General features: G+C 50.6%; 1 protein-coding gene across 2 annotated transcripts in view; it reads left to right on the top strand.

Annotated features, from left to right (window-relative positions):
• TJP3 (tight junction protein 3) overlaps nt 1-27,749 on the top strand; it is a 66,469-nt gene that overhangs the window by 29,304 nt on the left and 9,416 nt on the right. The window contains exons 1-12 of one of the 2 annotated variants that reach the window (XM_039910547.1): nt 4,903-5,017; nt 10,710-10,766; nt 14,519-14,643; nt 18,060-18,162; nt 19,268-19,754; nt 20,176-20,279; nt 20,927-21,086; nt 23,415-23,505; nt 24,103-24,146; nt 24,655-24,727; nt 25,029-25,185; nt 27,382-27,490. In XM_039910547.1, the coding sequence (XP_039766481.1) occupies nt 5,000-5,017; nt 10,710-10,766; nt 14,519-14,643; nt 18,060-18,162; nt 19,268-19,754; nt 20,176-20,279; nt 20,927-21,086; nt 23,415-23,505; nt 24,103-24,146; nt 24,655-24,727; nt 25,029-25,185; nt 27,382-27,490 (1,528 nt within the window). In that variant the 5' untranslated portion in view covers nt 4,903-4,999. Of the gene's footprint in view, nt 1-4,902; nt 5,018-10,709; nt 10,767-14,518; nt 14,644-18,059; nt 18,163-19,267; nt 19,755-20,175; nt 20,280-20,926; nt 21,087-23,414; nt 23,506-24,102; nt 24,147-24,654; nt 24,728-25,028; nt 25,186-27,381; nt 27,491-27,749 lie in introns of those variants that run through there. The other variant, XM_029052349.2, reaches the window with a different exon arrangement.

Raw genomic sequence — 27,749 nt, 5'->3', positions numbered from 1 at the left:
GATTGAATGAATTGAATGAATGAATTAATGAATACTCCCTGTGAACCCCATATGGGACAGGGACAGTGTTGAACCTGATTATCTTGTCTCTGCCCCAGTGCTTAGTACAGTGCTTGGCACATAGCAAATGCTTAACAAATACCATAATAAATAACGAATGTTCCGCTGGGCTCTTGAAGCCACTTGTTTGGTCTCCTTGTCTATCCAGCTAAAGTGAGTTATTAGCAAGTGTGAGATAATGCCCATTTAACACCATCCAACTGAGTTAAAGGAATCTGAATTATTGGTGAGTTTTAACTTCCTTCTGAGAAACTTCCTGGTCTAGACCTTACCTGGGGAACTTTAGAATCTGTAACCTGGCCTGGTCCAGGAGATTAGGATTCCTGGGCTCTAATAAAACTCGTTTGTTTTACAGAAGGGCATCTGATCCCTCCTGGCAGAGTAGTTTCGGCCAGATTGCCTTGGGTTGGGTCCTGTTTTCCCTTCGTGCTGAGTCCTGTCACAGGCCTGAAATGACTAACCAACCCTTCTACCCCCTCTAACTCCACCTTTCTCCCCTTTTGTCTTCCTGTTTGTTGGGGCAGTCAGGGTAGATTCTAGACGTCGAATGCAGTCAGGGTAGATTCTAGACGTCGAACGGTGCATTTCCACCTTGGCAGCTTTAACGATGCCTCTCCACTTCCAAGAGACTAGGTAGGCAGTTCTGTATTGTCATTCCCTAGTCTATCGGGACTAGAGAGGGCACTGCTCCTGTTGTGTACTGGTGGTAATACCAGGTCCAGGAGCACCGACCAGTGTTTCTTGGTATATGCCCATGTCTGCAGCCTTGAGAAGCAGCGAGGCCTAGTGGAAAGAGCAGAGGCCTGGGAGTCCGAGGACCTGAGTTTTAATTCCGACTCCACTACTTGTCTACTGTGAGAACTTGGACAAGCCACTTAACTTCTCTGGGCCTCAGTTCCCTGATCTGCAAAACGGGGATTCAATTCCTGTGCTCCCTCCTACTTAAACTGGGAGCCCCTTGTGGGAGGCAGCGTGGCTCAGTGGAAAGAGCCTGGGCTTCGGAGTCAGAGGTCATGAGTTCGACTCCTGGCTCTGCCACTTGTCAGCTGTGTGACTGTGGGCAAGTCACTTCACTTCTCTGTGCCTCAGTTCCCTCATCTGTAAAATAGGGATTAAAAGTGTGTGAGCCCCACGTGGGACAACCTGATTACCCTGTATCTCCCCCAGCGCTTAGAACAGTGCTCGGCACCTAGTAAGCGCTTAACAAATACCAACATTATTATTATTATCTGATTATCGTGTATCTCCCTCATTGCTTAGTACAGTGCTTGGCGTGTAGTGAGCACTTAACAAATACCACAATTTTGATTATTGAGAAGGAGTCTAACCACATAGGCCAGGTGACACTGGAGGCTGTTTCTCTGTGAGGGCAGGGATTGTGTCTCTTCTGTATTTCATCCAGTTCTGTGCATGAAAGACATTCAGTAAATACTATTGACTGATTGGTAGGAAGGGCTATAAGCCTCTTCCTATTACCCCAGCTCCCTAGAATTGAAACAGTTTCCCCTCTTCCCCTTGCACACCAGTTTTGAGTAGACTCTGCTGTGGACTGGAACTCTGAGGCTGATGTTGGCACTGCCAGCCTGGAGAAAACTCTGGGGATCACCACAGTAAGGTATAATGGGCAAGATATTTAAAAGATAAAATGGGCAAGTCTCTTTGCCCCCCGGCAACTGAGCGTATTCAAGTATGTGTGAACTTGTGACATTATACATCATCTTGGGTTTCATCAAGCTGTATCACCCTGTGAAGCAATGAGCAGTTTGTATCTGAACCAAATGGCTGTAATTTTGCTACTGAGCCCCCACCAACACACATACACACAAAAACACCCCTCCACACACACACACACACATTCTCCCCCTCCCTTTCCCTCTTCTCCCCCTCCTTCCCCCTCTCCATCTAAGGGAGAGCTTTGGATACAGTAACCAGGACGATTGTGAGAGAGGGAGAGAGAGCACAGGTCGTGCGTGCCTGCACAGGCTGAGCTAAGGGATATCAAAGGCCTACCCATCTTCAGGGAAGCTAAGAAAGGAGTACAGTGCCCTGTGCACAGAAAGTGCTCAATAAATATGATTTAAGTGACTCAAAAAATGGTTTGGAATTAGGGGAGGATGGGGGCTTTGCAAAGAGTTCGTGTCTATCCATGCTGTCCCTCATAATGCATCTCTTCCCCAAGTCAGAGCTATTTTTTTTATGGTATTTAAGCATGTAATATGTGGCAGGCCCTGTACTAAGCACTGGGATAGGTACAAGCTAATCGGGTTGGACATAGTCGCTGTCCCACATGGGGCTCACAGTCTTAATCCCCATTTTACAGATGAGGTAACTGAGGCACAGAGAAGTGAAGTGACTTTCCCAAGGTCACACAGAAGAAAGTGGCAGAGCTGGAATTAGAACCCAGGTCCTTCTGACTCTTGCCACTAGGCCACACTGAGACCAAGTGGGCCCTTGTGCTATTCCTTAATTAAATCCCCAAGGATCAGAATAAACCAATTCCTAATCCTTATCCTCCTCAGTCACTCCCAAAACAGCTGAGTTTAACTGTTTTTAGTTTTCCTCTAACCTGATTAGAGGAACTGCTCAAACATTTTTACTTTTGCCAAGAAAATAATAATAATAATAATGTTAGTATTTGTTAAGCGCTATGTGCAGAGCACTGTTCTAAGCACTGGGGTAGATACAGGGTAATCAGGTTGTCCCACGTGGCTCACAGTCTTCATCCCCATTTTACAGATGAGGTCACTGAGGCACAGAGAAGTTAAGTGACTTGCCCACAGTCACACAGCTGACAATAGCTGAATAAATCATAAAGCTTAATAATCAATGGTATTTACTGAGCACCTATTTTTGCTGCTTCTGTTAACTGTGACTTCAGCCGCAACTGGACTCTGAACTTCCCGGAGCCGAAACTCTGTTCCTCTAACCACAATGCCCTATATATCATATGTTGTATATATCATTGTCCTTGTCTTTTATATGTTTATGTCTTTATTGTTTCATTATTCCTTACGTGCCTGTCATTCATCCCCTCTCCCCTGTTCTTAGACTGTGAGCCCTTGAGGGCCTGGGGCTGTGTCTAATTTTCGCCTGTGTATTTTTTTCCCCAGTGTTTAGTACAGTCCCCTACACAAAGCACTTATTACCTTTAGTGTTACCATTACTATTGTGTGCAGAGTACTGAGCACTTGGGAGAGCACAAGAGAGATAGGAGATCGGATCTCAGCCCTCCAAAAGCTTGTGATCCATCTAAAATCACTCGCAAATCATTCTAGCATGGTACTGGCCTGGCCTGATATGAGTATTGGCAGTGATCTTCATTGCAGGAAAGCTATTAGTCGCTTGGTTGGAAGAGAACCTCACTGACCCCAGCATGCTACTATTTCCTAGGAAAGCCAACAAATGCAGAAACCACAGTTTACAAGGGAGCTGTTATAAGGAAATGGTTGTGTGACAGGGAGTTAGAGGTAGCTAGTCCAACAGTGCTGGCTTGTTTGACTCCCTTCTCTCAGTCAATCAATAGTGTTTGAGTACTTACTGTGTGCAGAGCACTGTACTAAGCGCTTGAGAGAGCACAGTATAATAATAATAATAATAATGTTGGTATTTAAGCGCTTACTATGTGCCGAGCACTGTTCTAAGCGCTGGGGTAGACATAGGGGAATCAGGTTGTCCCACGTGGGGCTCACAGTTTTCATCCCCATTTTACAGATGAGGGAACTGAGGCACAGAGAAGTTAAGTGACTTGCCCACAGTCACACAGCTGACAAGTGGCAGAGCTGGGATTCGAACTCATGAGCCCTGACTCCAAAGCCCGTGCTCTTTCCACTGAGCCACGCTGCTTCTCATAACAGTATAACAGTAGATAGGCTCTCTGCCCACAAGGCGCTTACACTCTAGACATTGAAATAAATTATGGCTGTGTACACGAGTGCTCTGGGGCTGAGGGTGGGGTGAATGAAGCGTACAAATCCAAGTGGGAACGTGACTCCAAAGGGAGAGGGAGAAGGGGAAATAAGAGCTTACTCTGGGAAGGCCTCTTGGAGGAGATGTCTTGCTCTCCTAGGTCCTTTAGGTTTGGGATGGATCTGGTTTGGGTTTTTCCTCGTTGGGGTCGCATCTGCTTGATGACCCAAACTGGGTCATCTCTGGCCCTGGGGAAAACTGGTTCATTTCCATACCTTCCTAGAAGTTTGGGGTCCTGTCTTATTAGAAGGGTCCCACTATTTGCAACTCCTCCTTACACCCCCTCCAAGGAGATCCGGCTGGGATGAGATTGGCCTTCCAACTCCATGAAGTCAAACAGGAAGAGCCAGTGGTCATTCAGCCCCTTGCATCTGTGGGAACGGGGAAGCCCGTAACCCCCTTAACCAGCCCTGCCCCTCCTCTTGCTTGGATAACAGGGGACTCTAACCCCCGGGGATGGTAAAGGGGGTCACAGGAGAAACCCAGCTAGCAGAGGAGGGAGGAGTCCTTTGCAGGGCAGGCCAAAGAGCCCGTTGGCAGATCCTATTGGACTTTCCCCGATGTGACCTGTATCTGATCCTTAAAGTCTTCGCAAACCCCCTCCTAATAGTTCCTTGGCCTGATCGCAGGAAAAGCCCGGACTGGACTTTGGCTTCCCACCCAGGGGGTGGTGCATGGAATGCGGATTCTCTCCCCGGCTACCACCAGGTGTGTCCTTCGGCTACCTGAGCCAGCAGTAGGTGGGGCCAAGAAACAGAGTAACAGCCGGAGGTGGAGCAGCAGGTGTAAGTCCCCCCCCCCCCTCCTGCCGAGAGAGACACTTATTTAAATCACTACCCGCCCCATAGCCTTTCCTCCACCCCTTCCCTCTAAGACCTTTTCCGGGGGAGGGGCCGAGGGCCAGATCTGGATTTTTTTCCTTCTTCCCAAGATGCAAGGGAACTGATCTCCAAACTCTACGCCTTTGTGGACTATGGCTGTGAGGTTTCAGGCAAGTAGCAAAGCCAGAAGATTGGGGGTAGGGTGGGGAGAGGTGGGAGGGGGGTAGAGAAGTGGGTAGGGGAAGGGGATAGAGAAGCCCTGGGGCAGGGGTGGGGGAGATGGGAGATATAAACTCTTAGACGCCCTGGGCCTTTTGGTTTTTTTTTTCCCTTTGAAAGAGAAGTAAGATCCAAATAAGTAAAATCTCTGATGGGAACTAATAAGATTGGGTAGAAAGGAGTTCTCCAGAAAGAAATGGCCCATGAAGATTTCCCATTTCTTGGCAGGAATTCCCTGCAACTCAGCCCTTGCTCAAAATGGCCTATCCGGGAGCAAGCCTGCGGCCTCTCAGTGTCCTGCCCTGATCCTGTCACCCCTCTCCCTAGGAAGATTATTGACCCTCACCCCTTTGCCCCCAACCCCACTCTCTCCTCCCCAAGTGGGTCCTTTAGAAATCTAGAATTTGATTTGGTTCCGGGATAGCTCCAAAGACTCCACCTTGGGCAGCCCAACCCGAGGGGGTTGGAGCTGGGCCAGGTGTGGTTTCTTAGCAATATTGTTCCAGATGTTTGGCAATGAGACCTGGAGTTAACATCTCCTTTATTAGCAGGTAGGGGCTTTGTTTTCTTTCCTTTTCCACATCACAGTCCAAAAGGTCCAAATGCTGTAATCTGCTCAGATTTCACAGAAGCTTCCTCGGTGAAGGTTTCAGAAATATAATTCCCCCTGAAATCTGGGCATGCCAGAAATTACCTTGTAGAAAGAGGAGCCCAGGGTTTTGTGAGGAAATCCATCTGTATCTGGTCTGCCGGGGCTCTGCCGTCTGCTGGGTGTTTATCTTGGAGCAGGTGAGAGCCTCAGCAAGTGGGGAAATGTGAAAAATCACATGGCCTAGAGGAACAGGAGAGGATTTTGGGATGTCTGGGGATGACTCATGACTATGAAGCGGGATCAATAATTCATTCAGAGGGCACCAGTTTGAGGAACTTTAAGTCTGTCCTGTTGCGATAGGTTCTGCTCAGAATAACAAGTGAGCCTCCTCTGACTTTGGGACCAAGGACTCCCGCCAAGGAATTATCATGTCCGTGGTTTGCACAGTGCTACTCAGCTTCTTTCATCTCTCCCGGTCATGTTACTGCTGGGGCAGTGGATGCAACAAGCAGGTAGACAGGCAGGGGCGCAACCCATCGAAAGTGCACACAAGAATTGTATGCAGTGGTGGTTTGGGCCGTGAATAGATGGGTTTTGGCCTTCTGGGTATCCCCTTGAGCTTTCTCCCCCTGGCTCCCTGGTAGTGATTTACCTACTAGTTCTTCTTTGTTCCAGGACCAGTAGTGTAACTTAGCCAGGGGTCAGGGGTGGTGAGGGGAAAGGAAGACAGTCGGTCAGGATAGCATAGAGAAAAGGGTGCATGCAGGAAGGGGTCCGGCGCACCTCTTCCCCACCGTGTCATGGAAGTGGACAAGTGAACAAGGGGATGGCTGGGGACGCGTTTTCTAGGGTGAGTCTTGGCACTGGCAGCTGGAGAACCCCGGACCACTGCCAACTTCCCCACCCCACAGTGAGTACACGCCCTTCATACACATACTTGTAGGGCCTCCATACCAGCCTGGAAGTGGGTGAAGACAAGGGCCTTTCGACTGCCATAACCCATTCTGGGAAAGCCTGTCCCGCGCCTGGTGTGTGGAAGGGGCATAAAGGTACTGCCTCTTACCCTGATGCAATTTGGCCTATACGGGCCCCAAACTCCGGTGCCTCAGGGCTAGCCCAGTTCCACAGACCTGGGGCAAGAGAGGAGGAAGGGTGGGGGGAGGGTGAATTCCAGCCCACACAATGGGCCTTGTGTGGCTGACCACACCAAGATTCACACATCAAGGGGGGAGGGGGGTGGGGCGGCAGCAGCAGTGAAGACCCAACGACTATAACAGAGTTACTCTGACATCGCTCTGTGTGGGATCCAGCCTTCATATACGGGCCTGTTCTGCACCCTCTCCAAATAGCTAGTGATGGCGGGCACGTTTCTCTCCCGTGCCCATCTGCCTTGCCCAGCTGTCCCAGCCCTGAGCTCCCTGTTTACTCTCTCCCTCCCCCACCCCAGATGAGGAATTTCTCCCAGAGAAATCAATGCCCTCCCCCACATCTCTACTCCCCCCCCTCCCCACCCCTCGCAGAAGGTCTGGGCCACTCTGCCTGCATAACAAACTCTATTTAGCGGCTAGCACAATACAAACTAGCCTGTCTCCAGGGGGACCAGCCAGATCCCCAGGGAACAAAAGGCAGGTCCAGGCGTGTTTCCAGCGGTAATTCCTTGCTTTCCCCCTTTTATTAGTTAGGCGATTGAATACTCTAGTAGACTGAGTGTACGGTAGATTTCAAACTGGGGCCCTGGTGACAGGCCCTGGTATTAACTTAATTTTTCAGTGGCTTCCTTGACCTGCCTCGTTGGCACATCTCTGTCCTTGCATGAATTGAAAATAAGGCAGGATCCCGAAGCGATTGCTACTTGACTCCCTCTTTCAGCACCCCAATATCAGAGGTATTTATGGAGCAATTTAGAGGACTGTACTAAGCACTTGGGAACTTACAATACAATAGAGTCAGTAGCCAAGAATACAATTGTCTGGATAGGTCATTCAGTCTTATTTACTGAGTGCTAACTGGGTGCAGAGCGCTTGGGAAAGTACAATGCAACAATAAACAGTGACATCCCCTGCCCACAATGAGCTCACAGTCTAGAGTGGGGGAGACAGACATCAATACAAATAAATAATATTACAGATATCTAAGATGTGTACCTAAGCACCGGGGCTGGGAGGGGAGGAAAGCAAAACGACCAAGTCAGGGTGACACAGAAGGGAGTGGGAGATGAGGAAAGTGGAGTTTAGTCTGGGAAGGCCTCTTGGAGGAGATGTGCCTTCAGTAAGGCTTTGAAGTGGGGGAGAGTGGTTATCTATCAGATTAGAGGAGGGAGGGTGTTCCAGGCTAGAGGCAGGATGTGGGCTAGGGGCTAGGGGTCCTTGGCAGACAGGTGAGATGGAGTCACAATGAAAAGATTAGCACTAGAGGAGCAAAGTGTGCGGGCTGGGTTTTAGAAGGAAAGAAGGGAGGTGAGGTAGGAGGGGCCAAGGTGATGGAGTGCTTTAAAGCCAAGGTCAAGAACCAAGTAAGGAAAATCAGAGCCAGGATTCTGCCAAAAATTCCCCAGTTGGTGAAGATACTATTCCCTAACTAGATTCACCAGAATTCTGCAGACTTCTTGGAAACAGGAACAGAGAGCAGTATGGGGAACTGAAACCCCAGGCAACCTGATGCTTTTATTTTAGCCAGTCATTCAACCTTCTCTTTCACCAAACTGGGCTGATTTTTCTTTTTTAATGTTATTTGTTAAGCACTTACTATGTGCCAGGCACTGTACTAAGCGCTGAGGTAGTTACACACTAATCTGGTTGGATACAGTCCCTGTCCCACATGAGGCTCACAGCCCTAATCCCTGATGGAGTGTGTGAGCTGGGCTATAGAAGGGGAGAAGGGAGGTGAGGTAAGAGGGGCCAAGGTGATGGAGAGCTTTGAAGCCAATAGTGAGGGGTTTTTGCTTCATACGGAGGCTGATAGGAAACCACTGGAGACTTTTGAAGAGGGAGGTGACATGCCCAGAGCGTTTCTCTAGAAACTAGTGATCTGGGTTCTAATCCTGACTCTGCTACGTGCCTGCTGTGTGTCCTTGGGCAAGTCATTTAACTCTCTACCTGAGTTTTCTTCGTCTGTAAAATGGGGAATAAACACCTGTTCTCCCTGCCCTTTACACTGTGAGCCCCATGTGGGACAGAGACTATGTTCAGGTGGTCAGATATCTTGTATCTACCCTGGCGCTCAGTACAGTGCTTGGCACCTAGTAAGCATTTAACAAATATTATTATTGTTATTACTAGGAGAGTACAAGGATCTTGCAGTCTAATATGGGAGACAATTATTTTTGGAAGAAGTGCTTAAATAGTGTATGTACAAAAGTGAAATGGAAGGTGGTAATATAAAAGTAATAATTGTATTCAAAAGCTTACTGTGTGCTAAGCACTGTACTGAACACTGGGGTAGATATAAGATAAGCAAATTGGACACAGTATCTGTCTCTGAGGAAGGGAGAGCAGATATTTAATCCCTATTTTTACAGATGAGGACACAGAGGCACAGAGATGTTGAGTGGAGAAGCGGCATGGCCTTGCAGAAAGAGCAGAGAATTGGGAGTCGGGGCTGACTGACTCTTAGCTCCGCCACTTGTCTGTCGTGTGAGACTTTGGGCAAGTTAACTTCTCTGTACCTCATTTTCTTCATATGTAAAATGGGAATGAAATCAATCAGTGGTATTTATCGAGGACTTACTGTATGCAGAGCCCTGTACTCAACAGCTCGAGAGATGACAGTGAAATAGAGTTGGTAGACATGATCCCTACCCTCAAGGGACTTACAGTCTAGTCGGGGAAGACAGACAAAAAAGTAAATTACAGATAGGACAAAATACAGAATACAAGGCTATGTACATACGTGCTCCCCTCTGAGGGTCGCAACCCAGTACTCTACCAGTCACAACCACAGGAGGGAGAGTCAAGCAGAGGCCTGTCCAGTCCATTCCTAGCGTGGCCAGTGGCTAGTGAGTGGAAGGCAATCTGCTACAAGTCAAAACTCACCTGTGCGGGGCAGCAGCGGCCCAGAAGAGAGTCAAGGGCGGAGACTCGTTTACTGCTCGGAAGGAGTCAGTGGTAAACCACTTCCATATTTTTACCGAGAAAACTCTATGGATACGCCACCAGAACAATTGCAGGTGGAAGTGTGGCATTCTGGGAGAGCTGTGTCTATGGCGTCGCTATGGGTTGGACACGACAGCATAAGACAAACTTGCCCAAGGTTACATAGACAAATGGTGGAGCTGGGATTAGAATCCAGGTCTCCTGACTCCCCACCCTGTGTATGGTTTTGGGTTTTTTTTTTTTGTGACATTTGTTCCAGGCACTGTTTTAGGCTCCGAGGTAGATATATGGTAATCAAGTTGGAGACGGTGCATGTCCCGCGTTGGGCTCACAGTCTCAATCCCCATTTTACAGATGGGGCAACTGAGACCCAGTGAAGTGAAGGGTCACACAGCAGACAAGTGGCAGAGCCAGAATTAGAACCAAGGTCCTTCTGACTCCCAGGCTTATGCTTCATCCACTAGGCCAAGCTGCTTCCCCATTCCCTTTCTTAGGAGGATGTAACCTGGGGAAAAGCAAAATGAATAGGGGGAAACCTTTGAAGATGGGAATTTTTTTTAAGGGGGAGGGAATTCCAGGAATTACATTTTAGAGTTGGAGAAACTGAAGCCAAGAGAAGCTTGCTTAACTTGCCAGAGTCACTCAGCAACTCAGTGGTAGAATCAGAACAAAGATCCCGGCTTTTCCTTCTAGTCTGTGCTGGCATTTTACAGGTAGTATCTAATCGTGGATTTTCAAGAGCATGCACTAAGTCCTCCCCTCTCCTTCGCTTCTGAAGCCTCATGGCCGGTGCTGTAATTGTACTCTTTTGTCGTTCCTTTTCCCACTCCGATCTGTGTGGGATTCGATACTGAGCTCTGGGATGGAAGGAAATCTCTCCCCTGCAGCTAAAATGGGAGGGAACTATCCTTGAGTCACATTGAAAGTCCAAGCAATTATTTCCTTCATCTTTTCCTGCAGGTGGCGGACATGGAGGAGCTGATGATCTGGGAGCAGTACACTGTAACTCTCAGTAAGGTAAGTCTTTGCACTCTGGATACAATCCCTCCGCTACTGTCCCCCCATCCCAGCCCTCTTCTCCCACCCCACCTCCACTGTCCCCTCCACCACCCTACTCCTCCCCTCCCCTTGCACCACCCTCACCCCTCCTCCCCACCCTATCCCTGTAATCCTTGTGTCCAGAGCCACCCCTTGTCACCACCCACTTCGACCCCCTCCCCCTGCACGGGCCCCCATCAACTCACTCCCATCCAACCTCTGCCCGCCCCATCCCTGTCCTCCTGTCCCACCGCCACCCCACGTCCCCCTCCCCCTGTGCCAGGCCCCATCAACTCATTGCCATCCAAACCCTTTCACCCCTCTCATTGTCCCCTCCCTGTCTACCCCCTCCACAGCTGCTGCCAAATGTGGCCTGTGGAACCCCCACTCCATTGTAGGGAAGCTTCCCTTCATCCTTGACCTGTTCCTGTCTTGGTCACTCCTCCTCCTCGCCATCACTGAAACCTGGCTCTCTCCAGATGACACGGTCTCCCCTGCTGCTGTCTCCAAAGGGGGCCTGATCTTCTCCCACTCCCCCAGATCACTGGGAAAGGAGGAGGTGTCGGCTTCCTTCTTGCACTCCAATGCCACTTTCGCACCATTCCACCTCCCCCATCCCTTTCTTTCCCTTCCTTTGAAACCCATATCATCCGCCTCTACCACCCACTCCAGATTCTAGTAGCTGTCATCTACCACCCCCCAGGTCCCACCTCCAACTTCTTTAACCATTTTGATCCCATTTTCACATTCCTTCTCTCTTTCTCCAAGCCCACTTTGATCCTTGGGGACTTCAATATCCACATAGATGTTCCTGATCTGATGACCCTTCTGCTGCCCTCCTATCACTCCTCAACTCTGTTGACCTCCTGCTCTACCCCATCTGACCCACTCACCAACTTGGACACACACTCAATCTCATCATTGCTAATCGCTGCACAATCTCTACCCTCACCAACGCTGAAGTCCCTCTGGCTTCCTCTCACTTGCCTCCTCTCCCGCACATCTCCTCCCCGTAAATCTGTACTCTTCTCCCACAGAGACCCCCGATCCCTGGACCCCATCCATTTCCTCAACTCATCATGCCCCACTTAGCCTCCATACCCAAACTACCTACCCTTGATGACTAAATAGACATTCTCAATACCACCCTCTCTCCTGAACTCACCTCACTCACTCTCCTATCCCTTCATCAATCTCATATCACTAACCCCCAGCCCTGGATCACCTGCACAGTCCACCTCCTTCACTCTTGTGCTCAAGCCATAGACCACCGCTGACAGAAATCTAAATATCAGGCCAACTTTGTCCACTTCAAGTTTATCTTTGCATGCAAAACTATTTCTCTGCCTTTATTGACATCCATGCCCATCACCCTCGCCAGTTATTCCAGTCATTCAACTCCCTCCTCAGGCCCCCTGTCTCCCCACCTCCCCCATCTCTTGCCCCCAATGGCCTGGCCATCTACTTTATTAAGAAAATTGGCAGCATCAGGTGTGAGTTCCCTAAAATTGCCCCTGCCCCTCCTCAGTCTCTCTCCCTTCCGGCCCTCTCTTCAACTCTCCCGTCCTTTCTAGCAGTATCTCTAGAGGAAATCTCCTGCCTCCTCTCAAAAGCCATCCCCTCCACATACGCATCGGACTCCATTCCTTTACATCTTATCAAAACTCTTGCCCCCTCCTTTCTTCCTTCTCTAACAGCCATCTTCACTGGCTTCTTACCCACTGCTTTCAAACATGTCTATGTCTCCCCTATCCTAAAAGAACCCTCCTTTGACCCTGTGGCTCCCTCCAGTTATCGCCCCATCTGTCTCCTACCATTCCTCTCCAAACTCTTTGAGCGAGTTGTCTACACTCACTGTCTCAAATTCCTGTTCTCCAATTCTCTCCTTGAACTCCCCCAGCCTGGCTTCTGTCCTCTTCACTCCACAGAAACCCTCTCAAAGGTCACTATTTATCTCCTCCTTGCCAAATCCAATGGGCTCTACTCCATCCTAATCCTTCTCGATCTCTCAGCTGCCTCCAACACTGTGGACCACCCCCTTCTCCCGGAAACGTTATCCAACCTTGGCTTCTCTGACTCTGTCCTCTCCTGGTTCTCCTCTTTTCTCTCTGGCCATTCATTCTCAGTCTCCTTTGAGGGCTCCTCCTCTGCCTCCCACCCCCTAACTGTGGGCGGCTGTCAAGGTTCAGTTCTGGTCCCCTTCTATTCTCCATCTACACCCACTCCCTTGGAGACCTCATTTGCTCCCATGGCTTCAAATGCCACCTCTATGCAGATGTCACCCAAATCTACATCTCCAGCCTTGATCTCTCTCCCTCTCTCTGCAGTCTCACATCTCCTCCTGCCTTCGCCATCTCTCCTTGGGTGTTCTCCCATCATCTCAAACTTAACGTGTTCGAAACAGAGCTCTGTGTCTTCCCAGCCAAACCCTGTCCTCCCCCTGATTGTCCCATCATGGTAGATGACACCGCTTCAATCAGTCAGTCAATCCCATTAGACTCCAAGTTCGATGAGAACGGGAATCATGTCTACCATCTGTGTTGTATTCTCCCGAGCTTTTGTGGTACTCTGCGAAGGGATGGGATTAGGGATGTCGTGGAAGGGGAAGATTTTTTGAAAGGTGGGAGATCTCTTGCGAGTTGGCCGGGAAGGATGAGAGAGTCGAAAGGGGGATGGGAGGAGGGTGGGACTGAGGAAGTCCGGGAGAGATTTTAGGGAGCTCACGCCTGATGGTTTCAGTTTTGTCGATGAATTAGATGGCCAGATCATCAGGGGCAAGAGCTGGGAAGGTGAGGGGGAGTTAAGTGAGAAACAGTTGGCAAGGGCAATGGGCATGGGAGTCAGTAAGGGTGAAGTCGTTGCTGGGCAGAGGGGAGGGCAGAGGTATAGCAAGTGAGGATGAGAGCAGTCTAATGATCCCTGACCCTCGTCAGGGTAAACGGTGGTGAACTGTGCAGAACTGGGAAGCAGCATGGCCTAGTGGATACAGCACGAACCTGGGAGTCAAAGGACCTAGATTCTAATCCTGGCTCTGCCACTTGTCTGCTGTGTGACCTTGGGCAACTCACTTCAATTCTCTGTGCCTGAGGTCCCTCATCTGTAAAATGGGGATTAAGACTGTGAGCCGTATGTGGGACAGGGACTGGGTCCAACCCAATCATCTTGTATCTACTCCAGTGTTTAGTACAGTGCCTGGCACATAGTAAGCGCTTAACAAATACCATAAAAAACCCCCCCACAGCCATGTTCACTGCCAAAGTGGTTACACCCTTCACCTGGTAAACTCTGCTTCATAGATATTCCCACCAGTCCTCTTTATTGATTAGAAAACTTTCCCAGTCTCCAACAACTTGCTCAAATTTGTCCCCCACTACCTACCCTAAAATTTGCTGTGGCAGCCACTAGAGAAGATCTCGGTGGCTAGTCCAACCAAGTTGTCTGCTGTGTGACCTTGAGCAAGTCACTTGAATTCTCTATGCCTCAATTACTTCATCAGTAAAATGGGGGGTTAAGATTGTGAGCCCCATGTGGGACACGGCCTGTGTCCGATCTGACTGACTTGTGTTTACCTCAGTGTTTAGTATAACGCCTGGCGCACAGTAAGAGCTTAACAAATATCGTAAAAAATATCTACCATTTACAGGAGCTGGGAGCATTTTCTGTACCCTTTTCATTTCTCCAAACCTCTATTATTGGATCTGGAACTGTGCCCTTCTTTTCTCCCGGCCTAGGACCCCCGCAGGGGCTTTGGGATTGCCATCTCGGGAGGCAGGGATCGGCCCAGTGGAGCGAATAGAGATGTCTCCGTCGTGGTGTCGGATGTGGTGTCCGGAGGACCAGCAGATGGCAGGCTGCAGTGAGTGATCTGGGCGAGGAATGGGGGGGGGTTGGGAGAGGGGAGGGAGGGAGTGGGGGCGGGAGGAGGCCCATAAGAGATGGGTACAGACGGGACCCCCTCCCCCCAACACACCCACACCCACAGATACACCCCTTGGACATCTGCAGGGAGCGAGCGTTGCTGGGGGTGGTGGGCGAACACAAAGCCTCTAGGAGTACAGGTTGCCCCCTCCCCCCAAGCCCTCCACTGTGGCCCAGTCCAGCCAGCACGGCCCCTCAGCTGGCTTCTCCCCTGCTTCCTCCCCGCCCCAAGGTTCGTTTCAACCCACCGTCTCCTCTCTCCCTTCTATCCTTCTGTCACCACCCCTGGAGTGCTGGGGGCCAGAGCCAGACAGTGTGGGTGGTGTTCCAGAGAGGAGAGAGACCTTGGGTCTGAGCGGGAGGGGCCAACCTCGCGTGACCTAAACTACAGGCCTGGGCTCCCGTGAGCCGTGGGGAGATCCGCTCTGGGTAGTGGAAGGATAAAGGCTCCTTTCTGTTCCCTGTTTGACAGATTGAGGCCGGGGGGGGGGGGGGGGTGCTAGGGAGGAACTGGGGCACCAGGCCTCTGGGCCTCTGGCCCGGCTCATGATGTCATGTTGTTCCGTTACGTAGCCGGTGAAACAGGTATTACATTATGGGCATCCATGTGAGAAATGGTTTGAGTTTCAGTACTGGAGCCAGGGTTTTCATAATGGCAGTATGTGGCTTAGTAGATGCAACTTGGAACCCGGACCTGGGAGTCAGAAGGCCGTGGGTTCTAATCTGGGCTCTGCCACTTGTCTGCTGTGTGACCTTGGGCAAGTCACTTCACTTCTCTGTGCCTCAGTTTTCTCTTCTGGAAAATGGGGATTGAGACTGTGAGCTCCACATGGGAAAGGGACTGTGTCCAACTTGATTGGCTCGTATCCACCTCAGCGCTTACTACAGTGCCTGGCACAAAGTAAGTGCTTAACAAATACCATTGTTGTTGTTATTATTTAAGGAGGGAGTTGAAAGTCAGAAATAGTGGGCATGGGCAATGGGCGTGAGAGTCAGTAAAGAAGTAGTTTTGTTGGGCAGAGGTGAGGACAGAGTTTGGTTTGTTTGTTTTTTAATGGTATTTGTTAAGCACATACTATGTGTCAAGCCCTGTAGTAAGCGCTGAGGTGGATATGAGCAAATCAAGTTGGACACAGACCCTTTCCCATGTGGGGCTCACAGTCTAAGGAGGAGGGAGAAGAGGCATTGAATCCCCATTTTGCAGGTAAGCAAACTGAGGCACAGAGAAGTGACTTGCCCAAGATCACACAGCAGGCGAGTGGCGGAGCTGGGATTAGAACCCAGGTCCTCTGTCTCCCAGGCCCAGGCTCTTTCCATTAGACTATGTTGCTTCCTATCATAGCACCCATTTCCTCTTTACTGTCACTCTAGTACTGCCCCACCACCTAAGCTCTTGGGTAGTTACACACCCCTCCTGCATTTATGTACATATCTTTAAACTTTGTTGCTTCCCCCTACCTGTAATTTATTTTAGTGTCCATCTGCCCACTAGTTTGCAAGTTCCCTGAGGGCAAAGATCCGGTCTGTTTAATCTGTGGTACTTTCACGAGTGTTTAGTGCTTGCTCTTTACCAAGAAAGTGCTTGATAAATGCTGTTGATTAATTTTTGACACTATTCTCTGGACCCTTTTTAGTTTTTCCTCCTCTTAAACTGCGGTGACCAAAATTGAACATAATACTCTAATATGAGTCTGACTAGTGGAGTATATAGTGGAAGGATTAATGTCAGGCTCTTGCATGTTAGACTTTGGTTTTACAGCCTAATGCCATGTTGACTTTTTAAATAATAGCACTTGGGAAGCAGCCTGGCCTAGTGGAAGAGCAAAGGGATATGAGTCAAAGGACTTCTGCCACTTGCCTGCTGTGTGACCTGGTGCAAGTCACTCAACTTCTCTGGGCCTCAGTTTCCTCATCTGTCAAATGGGGATTCAGTATCTGTTCTCGCTCCTACTAGACCGTGAACCCCATGTGGGACGGGAGCTGTAGCCAACCTGATTAACTTGTATCTACCCCAGTGCTTAGGGCAGTGCTTGATACATAGTAAGTGCTTGACAAATATCATCGTTAAATGACTCACGCTCTTCTTTCGGTCCACTCTGACATTAAAACAGGAGAGATTTTGATTGGACATTAGGAAGAAGTTTCTAATAGGTATTAAAATGCTGTACCCTTCCAAGGAAGGTGTGGAATTGCCATCATCCCCAGAAATCTTTAAGGAAAGTTTTTCAGTTCTCTTTCCTCTATGGTTGAGGAAGCTGTATGAGTGTGATGACCCTCCTTCCCCTGACCCCCAACACCTTCCCCGTCTCTTTACCTGATGTTCTTCTGCGTGGCCTGTCTTTGTGGGTTCGGCAGGCATCTGTAGTAGGTTTTTACCCTTCACTTCCCTATTCATTCTGTTTTTGTAGGACAATTTTTTTCCAATCCATCTAGATCACTTTGGGTTTTATTCCTTTAGACTGTAAGCTCATTTTGGGCAGGGAATGTGTTTACCAACTCTGTTACATTGCTCTACATATTATAGTGGTCTGCTTACAGTAAGGCTCAGCAAATACCATTGATTGATTCCTGTCTTCCCAGGCAACCTTGCCTGGGAGGCAGCACCTGAAATGTGATCACTCATTCATTTATTGAGTGTTTACTGTGTTCAGAGCACTGTACTAAGCTCTTGGGAGAGTACGGGGTGACAGAGTTGATAGGCACGATCCCCGTAATGAGTGTGTTCTCGATTCCTTCACCCAACATTGTCTTTCAAAACGGATGTGGGCCTTGGTCTGGCACGTTGAAGCCCCTGGGTAGTTCAGAGTGCAATTAAAGTCTAGATTACACCGATGCCAATTAAGCACCCAGAAGGCAGGCCGGAGAGTGGCGGGACTCTGCCCTGTCACAGTTCAGAGCTGGTAAACAACTCTGAAGGAGAGAACCGAGTCGGAAGGCCGCTGGTTAGACTAGAATCTCAAAGCTGACTATGGCAGTGTTTAATCACTCACTGGTGAGTGAGCTCCTTCAGTGCCTGTAGGTTTTCCAGGAGCCACTGCTCTAAAGGAAGTCTGAGACTGGCAGGATGCCTGCCTTCAAAGCCCAGTCAGCCCCTAACATGGCCTTGAACCAGCCTTTCTTTCTGCTCAGATGTTCTATTCCTTCAGACTCATGGAAGGAAGCAAGGGTGTGAAAATCTCCCCACGGCAGCCAGGATGGGAATGTGATTGTCTTACTCTTTCCTTCTCTCCATGTGTAGTTCCAGAGAGGGCTCTCAACCTGGTTCAGAAGGAGCGCTTCTTCCCTCCCCCACCCCACAAACAAACAGCGATGGTTGTGATTGACTCTGTCTCCCTCCCTCCCTCCCTCTCTCAGAACAAGAGATCACATTGTCATGGTGAATGGCGTTTCCATGGAGAACGTGTCCTCTGCATTTGCCATCCAGACCCTCAAGTCCTGCGTCAAACTGGCAGACATCGTGAGTCTTCATATGGAGGAAGGGAGCATGTGGGGCAGTTGGTGGAAGAGGTTGGCGTGGATGAGGGCTGGATCCCAGCTCCAGGCTTCTGAGATATTCCTGAGGCGGGGCAGTGGGGTGTTCTTGGAACCTGATTGGGCCCTTCTGGTTCTCTCGGGGGCAGGAAGGGTGGGAAATTGGTAATCTAGATGGGAGCATGAGGATTCCTGCATGGGAGTGGGAATGATACACGGACACAATTGCATGGTAATGCCCAGTGCGATGCTTGTTAGGGGCTGCAGTCCCGGTCCTGATTCTGAGAGGAACCAAAGTCAGCCTTCCACTACCTGGATTGTGCCCACTCACTGACCGTGCCAAGATACCCGCAGGGCTCTTTCGGAGAACAGGTCCAGTCACAAGTTCCCATCAAGCCCATCCTTTGAGGGGAACTTGTCGGGAACTAAGTATTTGTGCTAAGCTTTTCTATTGCCTCTCTCCCCTCACCTCATGGAGGCTCTGAAACCTGCGATCACCAAGGAGATTGAAGGGGAGGTTTCTGCTATCAGGGACAGACTGCCAACTCTTCCTCCAAGAGGAACACTGGCCCAAGATGGTGGGGGGGAGGGAGAATCAGTGGGATAGCATGAGACCTGACTTGTTTAAGGCCCAAGATTGGCATTGGACCAGGCTTTTAGATGTGGCTTCTGATTTGGGGGGATATTGGGCCACTGCCTCCAGCTGAATGATCACTCTGTGCCCAAGGAGAAGCAGTGCAGCCTAATAGCTAGAGCGCGGGCCTGGGAGTTGGAAGGACCTGGATTCTAGTCCCGGCTTCTCCACTTGTCTGTTGTGTGCACTTGGACAAACACTTAACTTCTCCGGGCCTCGGTTACTTCATCTGTAAAATGGGAATTAAGACTGGGAGGAACCCCATGTAGGACATGGACTCAATCCAACTGGATATGCTTGTATCTACCTCAGCATTTAGTACAGTGTCTGGCACATAGTAAGCGCTTAACAAAGCCGTATTTTTAAAAACAATAGATCGAGGACACGGGTTGGCTCAGAGAACTGTGGGGTTGGGGCCTCAACCAAGGTGTTAGCTAACTTTTCCCTCCCCTTAAAGACAGTGAAGAGACCCCGAAAAATCCAGCTTCCGGTCACCAAAGCCCACCAACCCAGCAGCTCTCCCCCCTCTGGCCTTACCCCCACCACCCACCGCTACGACTCCGATGAGGAGTACAGCCCCCGGGGTCAAGGGTCGTCTCCACAGAGCCGGGGCCGCTACAGCGGGCACCGGCCCCCAGACGACGTGGATCACAACCGTGGCTATGACGGCGACTCATCCAGCGAGAGGAGCTCCGGCCATTACCGCGATGAGCGATCCCGCCGAAACAAGGGAGGGCGGAGGAGCCGGGCCGGGAGCTACCGGAGGCGGGGCAGCCAGGACAGCGGCTCGGACCGGACGGACCCCAGCTGGCATCGCTCCAGCTGTGACCCAGACGACGAGACTGAAGGCCTGGCTTTGGTGTCCGGCTTCAAAAGGCTTCCCCGCCAGGATGTGCTCATGAAACCCGTGAAGTCCATCCTGGTGAAGAAGAAGGAGAGCGAAGGTAGGAAGGAAGCTGAGATTTTGGTGAGCTTGTCCCCGATAGCATCTCTGCTGTACATGGCCTTAGCCACCCGGCCCCTGTGAAGGGCCGAGACCAGGCCAGTCTCGGGGCCCAAGGCATCGGACAGCATCTTCTCAGAGGGCTGTGGTGGGTATTTGTTTCTCACGCTGGCCCTAGGGACGCAAATCAGGCTTGGGTCTAGAATCTCCCTTATTGAGTGAAGCAGGGGTAGAAGACGGGAGGGCAAAACAGATCTATCTGCCCACTCCACGTGCCTGTGCCCGAGGAGCCTTTCCTGGGTGGTGAGAATCCAGAGTGCCACAGTGACTTTGTTGCCATAGGGATTGGCCAGGAAGGCCCTGTGCCTTCCCATTCTCTCCCAATACTTCAAACTGAACCTTGCCCCTCACTCCTTAAACAGAGTTTGGCTTGAAGCTAGGGAGCCAGATCTACATCAAGCACATCTCAGACACAGGACTGGCTGCCCAGAAAAGCTCTCTGCAGGAGGGAGATCTTGTCCTAAAGGTGAGCAGAAGCCTATGGGGAGGATGGAGGGGAAGAGGGAGGGGAGAAGAGACAGGTGTTTTGGAACCTCCTGGCTGATGTGGGGGCAGAAGCATCTGGGGAGGTAATCCCACGAGTTCAAGTTCAGATCCCAAGACCCATTTTTCTCAGAACAAAATCAAGCCGCAGCGTGGTCTAGCGGAAAGAGCACAGGGCTGGGAGTCAGGGAACCTGGGCTCTGATCCTGGTTCTGCCACCTGCCTGCTGTGTGACCTTGGGCAAGTCATTTCATTGCTCCATGCCTCTGTTTCCTCATCTATCAAATGGGAGAATCATTACCTGTTCTCCCCTCCTACTTAGACTGGGAGCCCCTTGTGGGTCAGAGACTGTGTCCGACCTCATCATCTTATATTCACCCCAGCGTCTACAATGCCCGACCCCTAGAAAGTGCTTAGCAAATATCATTAAAAAAAGATATATCACTGGACTCTGATGACCACTGTGGGGCATCTGGTCTAACTTTCTCATTGCCAGAGGACTCCAATCTTGATCAGTAAGCGAGGTCAGGGGAGGAGCCAGCCGGAGTCTTCTTCTAGTGTCTTATTTCTTAGGGTTGTTTTGGGGGGAAATGCTAATCCCCTGTCTGTTCCCCATTTGTGGCTTTTCAGATCAATGGGGTCTCCAGTGAGAACCTATCCCTGACGGACACCCGGCAGCTCATTGAAAAGTCAGAGGGTGTACTCACCCTGCTGGTGCTACGGGACAACCGGCAGTTCCTGGTGAACATCCCCCCAGTGCTGAGTGATAGCGACAGCTCCCGCTTGGAAGGTAAGGGGAGGGGAGGGGAGGGCCAGGCCACACTTTTTCCTCCCACTCTTCCCAGCTTCGGCTCCAACGGTCTGCATTAGCTGGACCAAACGGGGCCGGGGTAGGAAAGGAGGAAAGAGCTGCAGAGAGAGTTGTGTTTCTGAGGATAAAAGAGTCCATCTTCTGGATCAAGGAATGTGGGGAGTGCTAACCAGTCATTTGGGGGTGTTTATTGAGCTGTTCCAATCAATCGATTGTATTTATTGAACACTTGCTCTGTGCAGAGCACTATATTAAGTACTTGGGAGAGGACAGTATAAAAGAGTTGGTGGATACATTCCCTGCCTGCAGAAAGCTTACAGTCTTAGAGGGCTTCTGCTTCTGTATGGGGCTATTCTGCTTCTCTACAGATCTTTACACTCTATCCTATCTGTAATTTACGCTTTATGCTAGCCGTAATTTATTTTAGTGTCTGTCTCCCCAACTAGGGTGTCAGGGAGAAAGACTAGGTTGTGAGGGGTTGTGGTTGACCTCTGCATCAGCCTCCTCGCTAACCTCCCTGACTCTCCCCACTCCAGTCCATAATTCACTCATAACACCATTTTCCAAAAAAAATTCAGCCCCCATCTCCCCAGTCCTCAAACTCCTCAAGCGTTTGCCCATCCACCTCCACCTCAAACAAAAACTCCTACCTTTAAGGCACTCAATTAGCTCGCCCACTCCTATCTTACCTCGCCGCTGTCCTACTACAATCCAGCCCCCACACTTTGCTCCTCCAAAGCCAACCAACTCACTGTACCTTGAACTCATCTGTCCCGCCGTTTACCCTTTGCCCATGTCCTCACTCTAACCTCCTCCCTTCATATCCAACAGACCTCCACTCTCCCCACCTTCAAAACCCTCCTAAAGTCACTTCTCCTCCAGGAGGCCTTCCTCAACTAACCCTCATTTTCCCCCACTCTCTCTCCCTGCTGTACTGTTTATGCACATGGACCCAGCCCTTGATAATCCACCCCACTCTCAGCCCCCAGCACTTATATTCATATCCTTAGACTCTGCCATTTCACCTGTCTGTAATTTATTTTAATGTCTCTCTCCCCCTATGGACTGTAAGCTCCTTGTGGGCAGTGATTGTTTCTGCCAATTCTGTAGTATAGTGCAGTGCTCTGCATACAGTAAAGCGGTCAATAAGTATTATTGATAGTAAGCACCGAGGGCAGGGATCATGTCTACTAGTTCTTTTGTACTCTCCCAAGCACCTAGAGCAGTGCTCTGCACACAGTGGGGGCTCAATAAATGCTGTTGATTACCCTCTTCCCCTCCCTCTCGACAGATGAAAAGTTGGCATCCCTAAGGCCAGATTCCTGGGTTCCAGAAAACCCACCAATCTCCAACCCTTCTGGGTAATGTAGAGGCTGCTCAGGCCTCCTCCCTCCTTGGATTTCTATCCCGGACCCCAGGACTTCCAAAGCACTCACCATCTCTTTCTAGTGTAGTGCTTTCTAGGAAGCAGCCTGGCGTAGTGGATAGAGCACGGGCTTGGGTCATGGGTTCTAATCCCGGCTCTGCCACCTATCTGCTGTGTGGCCTTGGGCAAGCCACCTAACATCTCTGTGCTTCAGTTACCTCATCTGGAAAATGGGGATTAAAACTGTGAGCCCCATGCGGGGCAGGGCCTGTGTCCAACCTGATTTACCACGCCAGCGCTTAGTACAGTGTCTGACACATAGTAAGTGCTTAACAAATGCCACAGTCACTATTATTATTATTAGTGGAGAATGGGCTGGGAATAGGGGCTTATGAGCCCAAATCCTGGCTATCTTGCTGACTTCCATGGGCACCTCATTCCCGTCTCTGAACTTCAATTAACCCCCCTCTGCCTAATCAATCAGTGTGCATCTCACTCTCCTAAACACTTGCAAAATAAGGAAGCAGCATGGCCCAGTGGCAAGAACACAGGCTTGGGAGTCAGGGGTTGTGGGTTCTGATCCCCGCTCTGCCACCTGTCTGCTGGGTGACCTTGGGCAAGTCACCTCATTTCTCTGTGCTTCAGTTGCCTCATCTGTAAAATGGGAATTAAGAGTGTGAGCTTCCTGTGGGACAGGGACTGTGTCTAACCCGATTACCTTGTATCTACCCCAGCGCCTAGAATGGTGCTTGGCATATAGTAAGCACTTAACAAATACCATAAGAATAATAATAACAGGGAGAAGAATTGGCCTTCCCTGTTGAGGTTAGGGGGAGGAAGAGAGACCATAGCTGTAGAGCACCACCAAACACCCTGGTGGCAAGGGCTAGGGTACTAGCCGGAGGGCCCTCGGACCCTTGATGATTCTCTTTCTGCTGCAGATATTTCAGACATTGGCTCTGAGCTGTCACAGGCGCCGCCGTCCCACGTGCCTCCACCACCCCGTGGCGACCGCTGGAGCGACTCCCCTCAGTAAGCCTCCTTTTTCACTTTGGCTCTTCTCTTCCCCCTTCCCCTCCCAATCCTGAGCAGGCACTCCTTGCCCTGTGAGTGTCCTTGGCTGGCTAGAGATACTGTCTGGTGTCTTAGCAGTTAAATGGGGAGGGGAGAATTCCCCCCAGTTGGAAAACCTGCTCATTAGCCTTGGGTTTCTTTTACCTGGAAAGCCAACCCCTGCCCGACCTCCACTTCGTCTGGCCCGACCAGTCCCTTGGGATGGCTCTGGGCAAGGAGATGTGGCCAAGGGGTGGCTCCAAGAAGAAGATGGATTTGGAGGGAGTGCAGAGGTGATATTTCTTGCAAATGGCGGTTGGTGGAAGAGTCTCCCTTCTGGGCCCCACCATCTGAGAAATCTAGAGAAGAGATCCCGGGAGCAAATAAGAGCATCTCAGGTCTTCTTGGGAAAAAGGGAGGCTGTCCCTCTGGGGCCCCCCGCCCTGAGGCATGGTGTGGGACCCGTGACCCACAAGGAATCAGTGTCCCTAGGAAGGGTGATGTTAGCATGGAGAGAAGCTTCCCCTTCATAGGCTGAGCAGGGTCCAGTTTAACCCCCACCTGTGCTCTCCCCAGGGAGGGGCGCCGGCTGCAACAGGAGAAGTCTGTGGAGTCAAGAGGTGAGCAGGAGGGTGGGAGGAGAGATGGTGCCACCTGAGCTCCGGCTCCTAGGCCAGCAGTTGCCCTAGCTGCCCTGGAGGCTGCCAGTGGGCAGGGCTGATTCTGGATCTGGGCTTGCCAGCCATCTCTGACAAAGCCTCTCCCTCTGGTCCCCTTCTGCTGCCACGCAGGCCCTCCAGGCTGTAGTTCACCCTGCTTTTGCTGGAGGTGGGGACCGGGAAACCTGGCTTCCCTGGCCAGACTTCCTAGTGCCCCTGTGGACTGGACATTCCCTTCCCTAGCCACAATACTGCTGGCTTCCTTACAGGCTCCTAGCCCAGTTTGGCCCGGAGCCTGGACCCCAGTTTCCAAGAGGAACCGGTAGGGACCTCCAGAGTGGATCTAACTTATTCCTCCCTTCCTCTCCCCGGCCCAGAAAAGTCAAGCCTCAACACTTGGTCCACTCTCCTGTCTCCTGTTGGGTGGCTTCTCCCCACCCTGAGCCCTCCCTCTTCCGTTCCCTTTCAGATGCCCAGGAGACCCACGGGAAGAGGAGTTTTGACCATACCTGTCGAGGTCCCGGCAGCAGAGAGGATGATGGGTTTGTCTCTGATGGCCTCCTGCTTGACACCCCTGTCCTTGCCCGAATCCATCCTCCAAGGATCTGGTCTCAAACTATAGACCCAGATTCTTGGATCTTTAGTGCCGGAGAGTTCAGCTTCCTCTTTGTAATGCAGCCCCTCTCTTTTCCCCCTCAAGTGATTTGGGATTTTGCTGTCCACCACTCTGCACCCACCCCCCACCCCCCCACCCCCCGTCTTCCTCGGAGGTTGTGGGGCTTCTCGTGTATTGGATCCACTTGTTTCCCTCCCCACTAACTTCGGATTTCTCTCTGGATGCAGATACTGCCCTGACACCAAAGTCGTACGCTTCACCAAGGCTAAGAGCATCGGCCTCCGGCTGGCAGGGGGCAATGATGTGGGCATCTTTGTGTCAGGTGTGCAGGAGGGGAGCCCTGCAGATGGCCAAGGCATTAAGGAGGGGGACCAGATTCTTCAGGTATCACCAGGGATCCAGGGCCAGAGTGGGCTGTGCTTGAACGGGGCCTTGGAACCAGAACTCGAAGCCCCATTGCCAGTTAGGGTAACCCGTCTTCCAGCTTTATGATGGATTTAGTACTGAGTGGTTTTATGTCCATTATTGATTTTTCCCTGCCTGGCCTCCCTCTGCCGGGATTCCCGCTGCTACGTTCACCTACGTTCACCGGGTCAAATGCAGCGTTTGAGTTCACACGGACTTGGGAGGGGAACGCAAAATCTCCACCACCACTGGGAGGGTCGGGTGCCCTGGGGAAATGCTCTAGGTTTGGGCCAATTCGAGTGGGCTGCTACAGAGTAGTGACTGTGTCCCATCATGGAGCATGCCGGCATAGCAGGTCTGACGTGATGTGCATCTCGGAGGTCGTGTGTGTGTGTCTAAATATATATGTATGTGTATATATATATATAGACTGCAATTTCTGGCTGCCCCATTTGCTATTCTAAGCCAGCGTGGAGTTTCAGCACTGGCCCCACTGACACTAGAGAAACTGCGATGGGGGAGGAAATGGAGAGAAATCAAATAAGGGAAGGGAAGCAGTGAGGCTTAATGGAAAGAGCATGGGCTTGGTAATCAGGGGACATGGGTTCTAATCCTGGCTTTGCCTCTTGCTTGTTGGATGACTTTTGGGCAAGTCATGTAAAGAATCTGTGCCTCAGTTTCTTCGTCTGTAAAATGGGGATTCAGTACCTGTTCTCTCTCCCCATTAGACTGAGCCCTGTGTGGAACAGAGACTGTGTCCTACCTTCTTGTCTTGTGTCTACCCCAGCATGTAGTACAATGCTCATCACAACGAAAGTGCTTAACAAATATCACAGTTACTAATTATAGTTACTATTATCATTATCTTTCTTAGAAGTCTAAATGCACAGAATGTTCCTGGCTCATTCCAGCTGACACTATTTCCTTTGCCGCGCTCACCTGAGGGGGCTTCATTTTCTCCCACCCTCCCTGCCTCACCTGCTCCTCGAACTCTTCACTACAATTACTAATTGCTGTCGTCTACTGCCCCACTGACCCCATCTTCACTTTTCTGAGCAACTTTGACACCTTTCTCACCTTCCTTCTCTGGTTCTCCTCCCCTGCACTGATCCTCGGGGACTTTGGCTGTTCCTGATAAACCACCAGTCTCCCTCTTCCTCGCTTGCTACAGCTCAACCACCAGCCCCCTGCCCCATCTCACTCACTCTCCAACTTGGACACACACTGGATTTCATCATCCTCCTCCCCCTCCTCATCATTCAGAACCTCCTTACCATTGGCTTTAAAGCACTCAATCACCTTGCTCCTCCTAACTCATCTCACTGATTTCCTTCTACAACCCAGCCTACACGCTCCACTCCTCCAATGGCCAACCTACTCACTGTACCTCAATCTTGTCTGTTTTGCCACTGACCCCTCGCCCCTGGCCTAGAACTCCCTTCCTCTTCATATCTGACAGACCATCACCCTCCCCACCTTCAAAGTCTTATTAAAAGCACATCTCCTCCAAGAGGCCTTCCCCAACTAAGCCCTCTTCTTTGTCACCTTTGCACTGGATCTGTACCTTGATAGTCACCCCACCTTCAACCCCACAGCACTTATGTACATATCCGTGATATATTTTAATGTCTGTCTGCCCCTCTAGACTGCGGGTTCCCGGTGGGCAGGGAACATGTCTACCAACTCTTATAATGTACTTTCCCAAGCCCTTGGTATGCTATCCTGATCACAGTAAGCACTCCATAACTACCATTGATTGATTAATAGTCATTGCACCTTTCTCACCTCACGAGGTCTGAATTACTGCCCTCCAAACAAAACCTCCTAACCTCCCTTCTCTCCCATACATCTTCTTCCCGCAAAACTGTCCTCCCCCTGCCCGGAGACCTCCAATCTCTTGATCTCCTCCCTGCCCACTCTCCCGTCTTGATGCACAAATCTCCCTCAACCCCCTTCCTGTCCCTCCATCCATCTCGCATTACCAACCCCCAGCCTTGGCTCGCCCCCCACTGTATGCTTCCTCTGCTCCTCCGTTCATGCCATCCAGCTCTGATGACAGAAATCTAGGTGGAATTCTTGGGGTCAATTCTGCCTCCAAGCATTAGTGGCCTCTAATCTGAGTGTTGTCCTTCTCACTACTCTCCTTCCTCTCTCTCCCTCCAATGTCTGTGACAGGTGAATGACACGGCCTTCCAGAACCTGACACGGGAAGAGGCGGTGACCTATCTTCTGAACTTGCCTCCTGGGGAGGAGATGGTGTTGCAGACCCAATGCAAGCAGGACAGTAGGTTCCTGGGTTGAGGGGAGGAGTGTGTTTGGTTTAACGGGGATCTGTGGGGGAAGATCTGGGACCCAGGAGTCTCCAGCCCAATCAATCAATCGGTGGTATTTACCGAGCACCTACTGTGTGCCGAGCACTGAAATAAGCACTTGGGAGAGGACAGTACAACAAAATTGGTAGACATGTTCCCTGCCCACAACGAGCTCACGGTCTAGAGTGGGAGACAGACATTAATATGAATAAATAGTTTACAATGTATACT

Source organism: Ornithorhynchus anatinus, chromosome X2 (assembly GCF_004115215.2).
Source record: "Ornithorhynchus anatinus isolate Pmale09 chromosome X2, mOrnAna1.pri.v4, whole genome shotgun sequence".
Lineage (NCBI taxonomy): Eukaryota > Metazoa > Chordata > Mammalia > Monotremata > Ornithorhynchidae > Ornithorhynchus > Ornithorhynchus anatinus.
The sequence above is the reverse complement of the archived record's forward strand: the minus strand, read 5'-3'. Positions and strand labels throughout refer to the sequence as shown.